General features: G+C 42.8%; 1 protein-coding gene across 1 annotated transcript in view; it reads left to right on the top strand.

Moving 5' to 3' along the window:
- LOC134965148 (B-cell receptor CD22-like) overlaps positions 1 to 12,972 on the top strand; it is a 73,212-nt gene extending 60,240 nt beyond the window's left edge. Inside the window, exons 6-8 of the mRNA XM_063941671.1 lie at positions 790 to 823; positions 9,363 to 9,437; positions 12,868 to 12,972. Coding sequence (XP_063797741.1) covers positions 790 to 823; positions 9,363 to 9,437; positions 12,868 to 12,933 — 175 coding nt within the window. The 3' untranslated portion in view covers positions 12,934 to 12,972. The remainder of the gene's footprint in view (positions 1 to 789; positions 824 to 9,362; positions 9,438 to 12,867) is intronic.
- The last annotated feature ends 2,325 nt before the right edge of the window (positions 12,973 to 15,297 follow it).

The following is a 15,297-nucleotide window of genomic DNA, read 5'->3' as shown; positions in this document are numbered from 1 at the left end:
ACCAGCATGTTGGAATTCTACGATTAGACAATCCAGACTAAATAATGGTCACAGTAGGCAAATCTGGGATTTTATACAGTGCCCAATGGAATGCCAATCATTGTTGGCTGACAATTGGCTTTTTTGATCAGTGATTGGTACCCTGATGTGTGGCCCTCACAGGTCTGGTAATTTTTGAGAAGTGTTGATTATTGTTATTATTATTATTATTATTATTATTATTATCCTTCATTTATATGGCACCACAAGGGTTCCGCAGCACCCAATTGCAGAGTACATACTGTATGCACATAATCAAAACAGGAAAACAGTGACTCACAGTTGAAGACAGTACAGGACAAGTACAGGGTAACTAAATATAACTTCATCAGAAGATGACACTGAAATAAGTATCAGGGTGGCCGAAAACTGCAGAATTTGCAGGCAGTTGAGGATTATTAAAGTAAGAATAGGATAAGCACATGAGGGAAGAGGACCCTGCTCGTGAGAGCTTACATTCTAAAGGAATGATCATACAGTAGGAGATTCTTGTTTGACCATTCATACTATTTATTCATTGACTGAACATGGAGGAAGCAGAATTTTGTAGCCTAAACTTATAGTTAGAGGATTGCAGAGTTCATGTCTAATTGCGGTTATTAATTTATATTGACTATATATGCTGCTTCCATGATACTGATGTGCCCCACAATCTGGCTGTTACCCCTGTATGTAGGTGACAGGTAAACATTTATCCTAATGAGATGCAATACAATGTTCCCTTACTTACCGTGTTATATTTTTTAACAGAAAGAACAAATGTCAGCAGTCACCAAGCAATGAGGTATGTACTTACTGATAGCAAACATTTATACATTATTGTGATATAATGAAACAATTGTGAAGCAATGAATACAACAGTAGTGTTTCTCATTCAGTCATTCAAATCTGATTTATTGGCAGCAAAGCAATAAATGCCTGTGACCAATCGGGTGCTGGCACCATCAAACTGTTAAGCTTATATTGTACACAGCCCAAGATCGCGTGATAAATTACCAGCGCCGTCCAAAGTGTGCAGGGGGGAGTACAGAGTGTGCGGGGGGTTCACAATTTCTAGCTGCTGGTTCGGTTGGTTATACAACCTATCTCCTGAGGCTTCTACCTGCGGAGGTTAAATTGTGCTTATTCAGCGTGGATATTAAGGAATGATTCAATGCTTCTGTCTACCGCTATGTCCTGGGCATGTGCACTTTAGCCAAAGTTTTATATATTGCTTGCTCATGGTGTGCTTCTGATCCGCCAGATATTTATAAATGGCGAGCACCATGAGCGATATGTTTACACTAGCCGAAAGGCTCTGCCTAAATGTCATAAATTGTGTGAATGATGTTCTCAGTCCTCCCTGGATCTCTGCAGGCCTACCAAGGAGTTTTACTTGTAGTGGGCTATAATCACTTCCTCCTCCTCCCCTTCACTCCTTTTCCTTCTCTTCTTTTTGTTTCAGTTTATTTCCATACCTCCACGCACCTTTGTTTTATTATATGTATGTTTTATTATATGTTTCTTTCCTGTAATCTGGTTGGTCACTTTAATATCTTGCTTATAGGCCTTTAACAGACCAACTTAGTCAATGGTCTTACAGAATGTTTTCAACTTTTGTCAGGCTTGGAATACAATAGAATCCCAGCAGCAATGTTCCCATGCAGTTTATACCTTTAGTTCGTCATTATTTTCCGTAGGTAACCGAGGACATTGTGGACCATTCATTGGCCCAGATTTATCAAGGTTTGGAGAGTGATAAATTGCATGGTGATTGTCACGATCCGGGTATCTGGACGCCATTTCTTACCCATCAGATGCCTCCTAAGGCTGGCTCAGCGCTCCAGGACCGGATCCCATCTGTTATCCTGATGTATACATTCCTGTATCCTCTCCTGTCACTCTGAGACGCTGTCACAGTAAACGCCATATTACACCTGGCATGGCGTCTCCCGCGGCCTCCGCCGCCGTCCCTGAGCTTCTGCATGCAGAGTGTCTGAGTGGCGATGACGTCAGCCGCGGCCTCCACTGTGTCCGCGTGGTTGGATGTGCACCTGTCAGCCTGGCGTCTCCTGTCTCCGGTGGCCGGCGCCGCCATTACTGTTTTCATTACCACATGGATTACAAACCAAACTTCCCTCCAAGTGTCTGCATGGGCGCAGCCATCTTGGATTCTGTCAGCTGATCATTTCCACCAATCTGTTTTCAGTATTGATAATCTGCATAATTGCCTAGCCAATCCCTTCCTTGCTGCAGGTATAAATACACTGTGCCTGAGCAAGGAAGGCGTCAGTGCTTTGGTTGTCAAACCTAGTTCCTGTTTGTCTCTCTCCTGTGATTGTCTTCCAGGTTCCAGCTCCTGTCTCAAGACTTCCATCATAGAGACCCGCACCAGCATTCCACCTGCGGTGTAGCCTGACTCTCCGATCCTTCTTGGATTCATCTGTTACCATCTACAACATTACCTGCTTCCAGCCCAGCTTCCAGCAGAGTACAGCTTCTCTTAAAGGGCCGGTGTCCTTTTCTACAGTTTACCACTCTCCACCGGTATTATTATTTCTCCGCTCTCAAACTCTACAATTCATCCATATTGCATCGCTCTCAAGCTTCATTTATTATTAACTGGTTCCAGCCAGTATCTACTCCATGCCAACATCTGTCTGGTGCCAACCAGAACCCACAGCAGCTATTTTATTTGCAGCAGTCCAGCTTTCCCTGGAACACCAGCTGGTACGATCCTGGGCTTTCCTCATTTCTACAGTCGGGCCTGGTAAGGACTTTCCAACTTGCAGATAATAAGAACTGTCTCATACCACCAGAGCTCTGTGGCCCCTGCCACCCTGTAGTACCCAGGAACTGTATTATTTCTCTGCTGATTTTATGTTTCTTTTACTGCTACTGTGATGCATGGAGTTTGTCATAAATAAACATCATTGACTTTTACTCAAGTTGTCGTGGTCACGCCTTCGGGCGGTTATTCTTCATGTTACTTACATGTCCAGGGGTCTGATACAACCTCCCAGGTTCCGGTACATCTCAGCCCCTACAACTGAGGCTGCCTCCCGTCAGCTCAGGCCCTCAGTTGTGACAGTAAGCACTGACCTAATGAATCCAGCCGGAGACCAGGATCAAGCGGCCAGGCCGATGCAAGAACTGGCAGCCCGACTTGAACATCAGGAGGCTGCACAGGGCCACATCATCCGCTGTCTCCAGGATCTCTCTACTCGGCTGGATGGGATTCAGACAACTCTCCGTGGATCAGGCGCGTCCGGTGCGTCAACCACAGTGACTCCAGCTATAACCCCACCCACCTTACCCATTTCTGCTCCACGTCTTCATCTTCCAACGCCAGCAAAATTTGACGGATCTCCAAGATTCTGCAGGGGATTTCTCAACCAGTGTGAGATTCAGTTTGAGCTACAACCTGGCAATTTTCCCAGTGACCGTACAAAAATTGCCTACATTATTTCTCTTCTCAGTGGCTCAGCCCTCGATTGGGCATCACCGTTATGGGAGAGGTCCGACACCCTGCTATCTTCTTACACTGCATTCGTGTCAACATTCAGGCGCATCTTCGACGAGCCAGGCCGGGTAACCTCAGCTTCATCCGAGATTCTCCGTTTACGCCAGGGATCACGTACTGTAGGACAATATCTGATACAGTTCCAGATCCTGGCATCCGAACTGGCATGGAACGACGAGGCCCTGTATGCTGCATTCTGGCATGGCTTATCTGAGCGTATTAAGGATGAGTTAGCTACTAGAGACTTACCCTCTAAGTTAGATGAGCTAATCTCACTCTGCACGAAAGTTGACTTACGTTTTAGAGAGAGCAACTGAGCGTGGAAGATCATCTGCTCCAAAATCTTCTGCTCCTCCTCCTCGCCAACTGTCACCAACTAAAGATGAGCCCATGCAAATTGGCCGTTCCCGTTTAACTCCTGCTGAGCGCCGAAGACGTCTCTCCGAGTCTCTCTGTCTGTATTGTGCAGCTCCGTCTCACCATTAATGCCTGTCCCAAACGTTCGGGAAACTCCAAATCCTAGCTCGCCAAGGAGAGGGCCGGCTAGGAGTAATGATCTCCTCTCCATCTCCTCAAGATTGTAATCTCCCAGTCTCGCTTCAAGTTGCTCAACGTTATCGGAACGTCATTGCCCTCCTTGATTCCGGAGCAGCTGGGAACTTTATTTCTGAAGCCTATGTTAAACGGTGGTCCCTACCCACTGAGAGACTTCCTTCGTCCATTTCTTTAACTGCCGTGGATGGCAGCAAGATTTTTGATGCAGTTATTTCTTTAAGGACTCTACCAGTTCGTCTGAGAGTGGGAGTTCTTCATTCCGAACTAATTTCTTTTTTAGTGATTCCAAGAGCCACACATCCTGTGGTCCTGGGCCTTCCATGGCTCCGTCTTCACAATCCTACAATTGATTGGACGACTACGCAAATCCTGGCATGGGGCTCCTCCTGTGCTGAGACATGTTTGTTTAAAGTATTGCTTGTCTGTTCTTCCTCCCCCAGGTCGTCTGATGTTCCACCTCCTCCATATCAAGATTTCACGGATGTGTTCAGTAAAGCTTCTGCTGATATCCTTCCTCCTCATAGAGAATGGGATTGTCCGATTGATCTCGTTCCAGGGAAGGTTCCACCTCGAGGCCGAACTTATCCGTTGTCTCTGCCTGAGACGCATTCTATGGAGGAATACATTAAAGAGAACCTTGCAAAGGGGTTCATTCGACTTTCTTCTTCTCCAGCCGGCGCAGGCTTCTTTTTTGTAAAGAAGAAAGATGGTGGTCTGCGGCCGTGCATCGACTACAGAGGTTTGAACGACATTACCATCAAGAACCGTTATCCTTTACCCCTGATTACTGAGCTCTTTGACAGAGTTAGCGGAGCTACCATCTTTACAAAGCTGGACTTGAGAGGTGCATACAATCTCATCCGGATCCGTGAGGGTGACGAGTGGAAGACCGCCTTTAACACCCGTGACGGACATTATGAGTACCTCGTCATGCCCTTCGGATTGAGCAATGCTCCAGCTGTCTTCCAGCATTTTGTCAATGAGATCTTCAGAGACATTCTATACCGTCATGTCGTGGTTTATCTAGACGATATCCTCATTTTTGCCAACGATTTAGAGGAACATCGTTTTTGGGTTAAAGAGGTTCTGTCCCGTCTCCGTGTCAATCATCTCTACTGCAAATTAGAGAAATGCGTCTTTGAAGTCAAGTCCATTCCGTTTCTAGGGTACATTGTGTCCGGTTCCAGACTAGAGATGGATCCTGAGAAACTACAAGCAATCCAAAATTGTCCGGAACCCTTAACCCTCAAAGGGGTCCAGAGGTTCTTAGGGTTCGCCAACTATTACCGAAAGTTTATACGAGACTTTTCCACCATTGTGGCGCCTATTACTGCTTTCACCAAGAAGGGTGCTAACCCGTCCAAGTGGTCTGAAGAAGCCATGCAAGCATTTCATCTTTTAAAACAAAGGTTCATCTCTGCACCTGTTCTGAAACAGCCTGACATCGACTCTCCTTTCATCTTAGAGGTGGATGCCTCCTCCGTTGGAGTAGGAGCGGTGTTATCTCAGAGGGCTAAAGATGGCCATTTACATCCTTGCAGTTTCTTCTCCCGGAAGTTCTCCCCAGCGGAGCGCAACTATGCCATTGGCGACCAGGAGTTGCTAGCCATCAAGCTCGCTCTAGAGGAGTGGAGATATCTGTTGGAGGGAGCTTCTCATTCAATCACCATACTTACAGACCACAAGAACCTTTTATATCTGAAGGGCGCACAATGTCTCAACACTCGTCAGGCCAGATGGGCACTTTTCTTTTCCAGATTTGACTTTAAACTCCAGTTCTGTCCGGGCTCTCAGAATCGCAAGGCCGATGCCCTTTCCCGCTCATGGGAGCAAGAAAATGAGTCAGAGTCTTCAGACAAGCATCCTATTATAAATCCGTTGGTATTCTCCACGGTAGGGATGGACTCTACGCCCCCATCAGGGAAAAGTTTTGTGAAGCCGATGCTAAGGAAGAAGCTCATGCATTGGGCCCATGCTTCCCGTTTTGCCGGACATACAGGTATCCAAAAAACCCTGGAGTATATCTCTAGGTCCTATTGGTGGCCAACTCTGAAAAAGGACGTCTTGGAGTTCATTGCATCTTGCCCAAAGTGTGCCCAACATAAGGTATCCCGCCAGTCGCCTGCGGGGCAACTGGTTCCACTGTCTGTTCCCCGTCGACCATGGACCCATTTGTCAATGGATTTTATTACAGATTTACCCATGTGCAACAAGTTCAATACCATCTGGGTGGTAGTTGACCGGTTCACCAAGATGGCACACTTCATTCCTCTCACCGGTCTTCCGTCAGCTTCCAAGTTGGCTCAAATATTCATACAAGAGATCTTCCGACTCCACGGTCTTCCTGAAGAAATTATCTCAGATCGAGGAGTTCAATTCACAGCCAAATTCTGGCGAAGTTTATGTCAAGTCCTCCAAGTCAAGCTAAAGTTTTCCACGGCTTACCATCCTCAGACCAATGGTCAAACCGAGAGGGTGAATCAGGACTTGGAGGCCTTCCTCCGCATCTATGTGTCCTCCTCTCAAGATGACTGGGTTGAATTACTTCCCTGGGACGAGTTCTGTCATAACAACCAGTATCATTCTTCATCTGCTTCAACACCATTCTTCACTAACTTTGGATTCCACCCTAAAGTCCCTGAGTTCCAACCGCTTCCAGCAACTTCTGTTCCCGCAGTGGATATCACCTTGCATCAGTTTGCCAATATCTGGAAGAGCGTACGATCAGCTCTGCTCAAGGCATCGTTCAGGTACAAGAAGTTTGCGGATAAGAAGCGTCGAGCAGTCCCTGCTCTCAAGGTGGGTGATCGGGTATGGTTATCCACAAAGAATTTGAGGTTAAGAGTTCCCAGTATGAAGTTTGCACCTCGCTATATCGGTCCTTTCAAGATTGAACAAGTCATCAATCCTGTTGCTTACAGACTCCAGTTGCCTCCCTTCTTAAAGATACCCAGGACATTCCATGTTTCCCTGTTGAAACCGCTGATCTTGAATCGGTTTCATTCCTCACTTCCTCCAACTCCGAAAGTCCAAACTCAACGAGGCGTTGAGTATGAAGTGGCCAAGATCCTGGACTCTCGTCACCGTTACGGTCAACTACAATATCTTATTGACTGGAAGGGTTATGGCCCTGAGGAACGTTCATAGACCAATGCTTCTGATGTCCATGCTCCTGCCTTGGTCCGGAGTTTCCATTCAAAGTTTCCTCAAAAGCCAAAGAAGTGTCCTGGGGCCACTCCTAAAGGGGGGGTGCTGTCACGATCCGGGTATCTGGACGCCATTTCTTACCCATCAGATGCCTCCTAAGGCTGGCTCAGCGCTCCAGGACCGGATCCCATCTGTTATCCTGATGTATACATTCCTGTATCCTCTCCTGTCACTCTGAGACGCTGTCACAGTAAACGCCATATTACACCTGGCATGGCGTCTCCCGCGGCCTCCGCCGCCGTCCCTGAGCTTCTGCATGCAGAGTGTCTGAGTGGCGATGACGTCAGCCGCGGCCTCCACTGTGTCCGCGTGGTTGGATGTGCACCTGTCAGCCTGGCGTCTCCCGTCTCCGGTGGCCGGCGCCGCCATTACTGTTTTCATTACCACATGGATTACAAACCAAACTTCCCTCCAAGTGTCTGCATGGGCGCAGCCATCTTGGATTCTGTCAGCTGATCATTTCCACCAATCTGTTTTCAGTATTGATAATCTGCATAATTGCCTAGCCAATCCCTTCCTTGCTGCAGGTATAAATACACTGTGCCTGAGCAAGGAAGGCGTCAGTGCTTTGGTTGTCAAACCTAGTTCCTGTTTGTCTCTCTCCTGTGATTGTCTTCCAGGTTCCAGCTCCTGTCTCAAGACTTCCATCATAGAGCCCTGCACCAGCATTCCACCTGCAGTGTAGCCTGACTCTCCGATCCTTCTTGGATTCATCTGTTACCATCTACAACATTACCTGCTTCCAGCCCAGCTTCCAGCAGAGTACAGCTTCTCTTAAAGGGCCGGTGTCCTTTTCTACAGTTTACCACTCTCCACCGGTATTATTATTTCTCCGCTCTCAAACTCTACAATTCATCCATATTGCATCGCTCTCAAGCTTCATTTATTATTAACTGGTTCCAGCCAGTATCTACTCCATGCCAACATCTGTCTGGTGCCAACCAGAACCCACAGCAGCTATTTTATTTGCAGCAGTCCAGCTTTCCCTGGAACACCAGCTGGTACGATCCTGGGCTTTCCTCATTTCTACAGTCGGGCCTGGTAAGGACTTTCCAACTTGCAGATAATAAGAACTGTCTCATACCACCAGAGCTCTGTGGCCCCTGCCACCCTGTAGTACCCAGGAACTGTATTATTTCTCTGCTGATTTTATGTTTCTTTTACTGCTACTGTGATGCATGGAGTTTGTCATAAATAAACATCATTGACTTTTACTCAAGTTGTCGTGGTCACGCCTTCGGGCGGTTATTCTTCATGTTACTTACATGTCCAGGGGTCTGATACAACCTCCCAGGTTCCGGTACATCTCAGCCCCTACAACTGAGGCTGCCTCCCGTCAGCTCAGGCCCTCAGTTGTGACAGTGATAAAGCACCAACCAATCATTTTTCAATTACAGCCTGTCACATGGCAGTTAGGAGCTGATTGGCTGGTACTTTATTACAATGCAATTTATCACTCTCCAAGGCTTGAGAAATCTGGGCCATTGTGTCTATAAGTTCTGGTTAATGGTTCGTCATTACAGTAGTGCTCTGTGCAAGTGGAGAGGTGTTAATGTATTCCATGCATAGCAAAGGGTACTTTATTTAGATTGATTTGAACATATTGCTGTCGGCCAATACCAATCACCTTGAAAGGTCCCTTTTGCATTGTACCGTACATAGGGGCTAATTCCGAGTTGATCGCAGCAGGAAATTTTTTAGCTGTTGGGCAAAACCATGTGCACTGCAGGATGGGGGGGGGGGGCGGGGGGCAGATATAACATTTGCAGAGAGAGTTAGATTTGGGTGGGTTATTTTGTTTCTGTGCAGGGTAAATACTGGCTGCTTTATTTTTACACTGCAATTTAGATTGCAGATTGAACACACCACACCCAAATCTATCTCTCTCTGCAAACATCTGCCCCACCTGCAGTGCACATGGTTTTGCCCAACTGCTAACAAAAATCCTGCTGCGAACAAACTTGGAATTACCCTCCTACTTTGCTCTTTAGCTCATTTACAGTACTTTTGAGAACAAATTCTCCCAATACTTTATTCTGACATTTAAATATTTTTTTAGACCACAGAACTCCAAGAAGCCACATACACGGATCTAGTGAAAAGTGGTATGTCAGCTCCTTATGACACTTTAAAGGTAATTACACCATTAGATGCTGTATGATTGTACAGGAAATATGTAATACTTATTTGTTTTGCTGGCTGAATGGTAAACTATATTATCTCCAAATGAAAACCGATTTAATTAAAATTAATAGTAATACATGGACATAATCATATATCATTAACCTCATCTAAACATTCTTGTCGTAGTGCTCCCTTAGATGTGCCTGCGGTTTGGCTTCTACAACATTTCTGCCAATTCTCTGATAACATGTTATTCCTGTCATGCGTGGCAGATCCTACTTCACTCTTCAAGTCTTTAAATCAGTGCTTCTTAACCTCTGCCCATTGATACATCAGTATGGCTGCACCAGTGTGAGCAGTATGGGAGGAAGTTACATAAGTTTAAGAGGGAGATTTTCATATAGCATTTAAATCCGTGTTTCCGAACCTCAGTCCTCAAGGCACACTAACCAGGGGCGTCACTTAACCCTATGACACCTGGTGCAGCTGTAAGTGATCTATGCATGCACCTGCAAACAGGGCGTGTAGCTTCAAGGGACACTATAAGGCCAAGTTTTAAGTTTACCCACACTTGAACACGTGAATTAATTTGTACCTCATTTATTTTGATTTACGCATCTGTACTTAAGCATGAGTATCCTTAAAACATGGAGTGCTAGTGTCAGTGGCATCACTATGTGGGTGCAGGCCGCAACCAGTTGTCACTTGCCAAGGGCTGACACCGAAATGCCAGCTCCTGCTCAGTGACCGTCACATTACGTGCAGCACCCGGCTTCTGTCACTGTGTAGGAGCTGGTACTGCAGCCACAGCAGTCTCCTTAGTCAACCCGCATCTTCTGGATACCCGGAGTGATAAAAAAGGGGTTCAGGATCTAAAGCCGTGCCCCAGCCTGAGAAGCCATGCCCCCTCCCATGAAGCCACACACCCTTTTTACAGGCACGCGCATAGATCACTGACCGCTGCAGCAGGTGTCATAGGGGTAAGTGACGCTCCTGGTTAGCGTGCTTTGAGGACTGATATTGGGAAACACTGTTTTAAATAATCTCTCTAAAACTTATGTGACTTCCTCCCAAACTGCTCACACCGGTACAGCCTTGCTGATGTATCAGTCTCTGATCAATGCTGAAATACTGTATGCATTTCTCCAATTTTGCACTGGTATCAGATCATAAAATTGACAGTTTACATGGAATTAAGCTAAACTATGTGTTTTGTGGGTCACAGCCTGCGTCATCAGATTGGAAACTTACAAAACTGACAAAGAAATGGTTTCCAGTAGATAAAATATCTTTTGGTGGCCAATAAAATATCAACACCACCAGAGGCCCATGAGAAAGCAAAAACTGTCACTCCAATATATATCCCAAAACTTATCAATGCCTTTAATTATGGGCAAGCAAAGCCATTGTGGGAGATAGACTCCGTATATCAACATCCTTTGGTCGTCTGTTTAATACACTTGAACATCAGTCAGTGGTTCTGTACTGAGCAGCCGGCTGGAGACCAGAAATAATTGGACAACACACAGGAGATAGAAGCTCAGCAAATCATTTCTGATCTGACTCATTGCTTTAGGAGCCTTTATTTATACACAAATGAACAAAGGAATAACGGTATGGCAGTGTGTTAGCCAATCAAAGTACACCGTGTGCAAAGATAAACAATGATTTAATGAAACCAATTATAGCATTCCTGTATATATATATTCTCATCACTGTTTGCTCATTAATTTAATGAGAAGGCCTTTCTCTTATCGTTATCTGGACATTAATCTTGAAAGCCTTCTTTCCATTGTCACCGGGACATTCCAAAACATACTCCTTTAATGTTCTCATCATGCAATTATAGTTTTATCTTAGCCTGGGAGTTAACTAAATGTCCTTGTGACTGCAGCTGGAGAAATCATATTGCTCTTAACAAATAGTTTCTCACAGAAATATCTATGTTATTAATTTAAGGAAATTACATATACTAACATATAGCTGGCTATGTTCATTAATTATACCAAATATCAATACCAAATTATGAAACGTAGAATCACATAACTGCTTATTGGGTTGAAAATTATATAGCATTATACATGCTTTTAGTTATTAAATACAAAGCTTACAACAGTTATAAAGATGATTTTATATTTAAAACTGTTCTAATTCCTTCAAAACTCTTGAAGGTCTTTTTCTGGGTGTCTTGCCAATATCTGGGAATCTTGCCAAAAAAAAATACTATCTAGCAACTATAAATCTGCAGGAGTGAATTTCTTTAGGCTTATTAGCCTAACAAGCTAATAGGGAGTTGCTTGCCCTTAAAAATTATCTTTCTAACAAGCTACTATTTCTTATCAATAAGTTTTGTTTATGCAAGTACAAAAATTCACTTAATAAACTCTTAAAGGGGTAGGTAGGATTAATAACCCATATATGCACCTGAGCTGATCTTTGACCATTATCAATATGTTGGAATGCATATTTCTTATACAGGTTGCTAGGGCTAAGGGTCTCATGCATATATCATATTAATGTCAGCATTACTTATAAACCTATAAAAAAGAGCTTGAAATACATCTTGAATGGCTGCCATTATACAAAATGGCTGATGTCTGATTTAACATAATGCTGTCTCTTTCACCATCCAATAACAACATATCATTACAATATGTATCAGCATCAAGGCACAGGCAGTGGGAACCGCATGTAGTCAGATCCCCATCGCAACAGCTGTTTTGGTGTGTAACAACCTTTATCAAGGGTCTGGCATCCTATAGGCTGTTGCAAGTGATGATGGACACTAAAAATGGGCATCTCAGCACTTTTAGTGGTATATTTAGTAAAGCGTGAGTATACTAAAGAGGAGATGTTGTCCATAGCAACCAATCATATTATACTTAGCATTTATCTAGCACCTTCTATCTAGAAGATAATAGCTATAATCTGATTGGTTGCCATGGCAAACATCTCCACTATTATAAACATGTACATTAGCAAATATGCCTCTAACTCTCTGTCGCACAAGGAAAAGGCTAAGATTAGCATTTGCATATTATCGCTCCCACTACTACTGCCATCGCAATAATGTCAGCTTTGAATCAGGCCCTATGTCAGAGCGTGATATAATATTACATAAGGTATACCACAAATCAATCACTGATTTATTTATTTCTGCACTACCTCATATTACTCCACTTACCGCCATCTCCATAGACTTCTGTGTTAGGTGGCCATAGTTTATGAAGTTTAGAATTTCACCATAAGCGAATACTTCCCCAGGATGGTGTTAGCTGAACCCAGCAGTGGGCATAGAGGACCATTGTAGGTGAGGTGCTGTAACATCTGTAGATGAACATCAAAATGACACAAAAATGGTTCTTTAAATGTTTTACTACCTGACATCATGATGCAGTAAAAACAATAAACAGTCCAATATTTCTAATTTTCTCTTACAGCCTGTAATCACAGTCACAGGAAGGATCAGAGCCACAATTCCCGAATATGAAAATGTCAACGTTTGAAAAATAAATAAATAAAACACGTTTCTTACAACTACAGTATACTGAGGACAGGTTGTCTATCACAATCCATATATACTTGAAACCCTCACACCGGAACTAACACATTGTCTGATATTAAAAATGTCATTGTATTCTCTTCTTTCCCTTATACTCTTACATTAGTGCAATACACCTGTTTTTCCTTTTTGCATTATTTGATACATACCATAGATTTTTAATTTGTTGTTTGTTCTAGAATACAAAGCAAATATAATTATTGGGAATATGTAATTTTGATGTATTCAAACATTTGAACGTCACCGTTTTCTGTTTCTTCTCTGTCTATGACATGACATAATTATTTGCATGTGTTCTTTTTTTTACCAAATCTTATTATAGAAACCAAACTTCAATTTAAGAAACTGAGGGAATCTGCGCTTAATAGTGTAGTTTTATTGGATTAATATGGCAGAAAGGAGCAGAGGACGCTTCTAGATGAATCAGAAAAATATCTCGTATTTACACTATAATATTGCATTAAACTTAATCACAGCAGGTGTTACTTCATCGCCTACATGCTGCCAACAACAAATGTAGGAGGTGGTTATAATAATGTGAGTCAACCGTGTATATATGGGCAAAAATCTAAAATAAAAATAAAAATTTTGTTAATGTCCAGTTAAAATATAAAAGCTATATTTCTAATAGATAAAAGGCAGTATAAGCACTTGTGAGTTGGAGAGAAAACAAAACAAAAACAAACAAGTAGTAATTAAAATTTGAAAAACAACAAAGAATAAGTCTTATTTCTTGATCTAAAGATATTCATTAATAAAGGTAAAATACACACAATAACTTATATTAAAGAGGTAGATGGGAACAACATATTACAAACAACTAGTAACCACCATAGAAAATGGATAGCAAACATACCTGAAAGACAATTCAGGAGATTACAATGTACAGTATCTGTACATAAAACAAAAACTTCTACCCAATCGTACAATAAAAATTGGAACATATTATTAATAGGTGATAAACTCAAAACGTTCATCCCAAATAAGCCAAAAATTATTTATAAAAAAAGCCAAGAATCTTCAACAAGAATTAGTAAGAAGTTACATTACCAATGAAAACACGAAAAAACAGGCATAACAAAAGGGCACCATTATTGTCTGCAGTCTGCAAAAACTTAGGAAAGAAAAGTTCCAAACTAACAACTGAATTTAAATCAAGTCAAACAAATAAGATTTATCAAATTGAGCACCACATCTCATGTGAATGGAAGGTGAAAACTACCTCCTGGAATGTGGGTGTGGCTACCAATATATTGCACAGAAAAAGAGGAAGGTTAAAACACATTGATGATATAGTAAAGTTTTACATTATACAGTATCGTTTTTGTTTTTTTATTTCATTGATTATTTTTTATTGAGGTTTTTTTTTATATGAATACAGATAATATTGTCTATGCTGATTCACAGCTAATAAATAAATAAATTATATTTATTAACTGTGTTCTGGCTTACCTTCCATACCTGTGGTGTACACATATATTTTTAATTTTTTATATTGTTTTTAGCGCTGTTTCATTGGATATAAATTGGATGGAATATTGTGATGGAATTTGGTCGCCGATTCAACATGTAAGAAAAAGCGGCATATAAGATATTTATTTAAAATTATGTATATTTATTATAATTACCACATATTTGGGATTTCCCTCTAATAGCACTAAGGAATCTTTTTTTTTTTTTTTCTTTAATCAATTTTATACAGTACATCTTTCAGATTACAAATGCCGTGTTTGACCCGAGATTTTGAACACGGTTCCAATCTGGGTCGTACCCACTTTCACAATGCGTCTCAAACCCTGGGTTATTCCAGAGTCAGCCTGTTTAATGTAAACTCTTCCTCCTTGTAGATGATATTATCTCCAAGCATAGGTGTGCCAGCTCTTTCTATGCAGTAGATAGGTCCTGGGACGGATGACCTGGGTCTTCTGTTTACACTGCCCCGTACCCTGAGTCATTCCTGGGTCCAACCCTGGCCACTGCCTGTGTTTGATTGCTGGGCCGTTCGACTATTATTTTTTTGAGACTATTTTAGACTGAGCCACTACTTGGGTTAACTCTGCAATAACCCTGGCTATTTTGGTAGTCTGAAAGGGGCATAAGTGTCTTTATGCAAGCAAGTAGGGTGGTAAGACTATCACACTGCAGCAAGGGTGTAGCTACCATAGGTGCATGGAGTGCAGATGCTATGGGGCCCAGAGCTGAGAGGGGCCACCTTCCCTGTCACAGTTACATGTGTTATATACAGGGTGTAGCTACCATAGGTGCATGGAGTGCAGCTGCTAAGGGGCCAGAGCTGAGAGGGGCTACC

The sequence above is a fragment of the Pseudophryne corroboree genome, chromosome 10 (assembly GCF_028390025.1).
Source record: "Pseudophryne corroboree isolate aPseCor3 chromosome 10, aPseCor3.hap2, whole genome shotgun sequence".
Classification (NCBI taxonomy): Eukaryota; Metazoa; Chordata; class Amphibia; order Anura; family Myobatrachidae; genus Pseudophryne; species Pseudophryne corroboree.
This window is presented reverse-complemented; position numbering and strand designations above follow the sequence as displayed.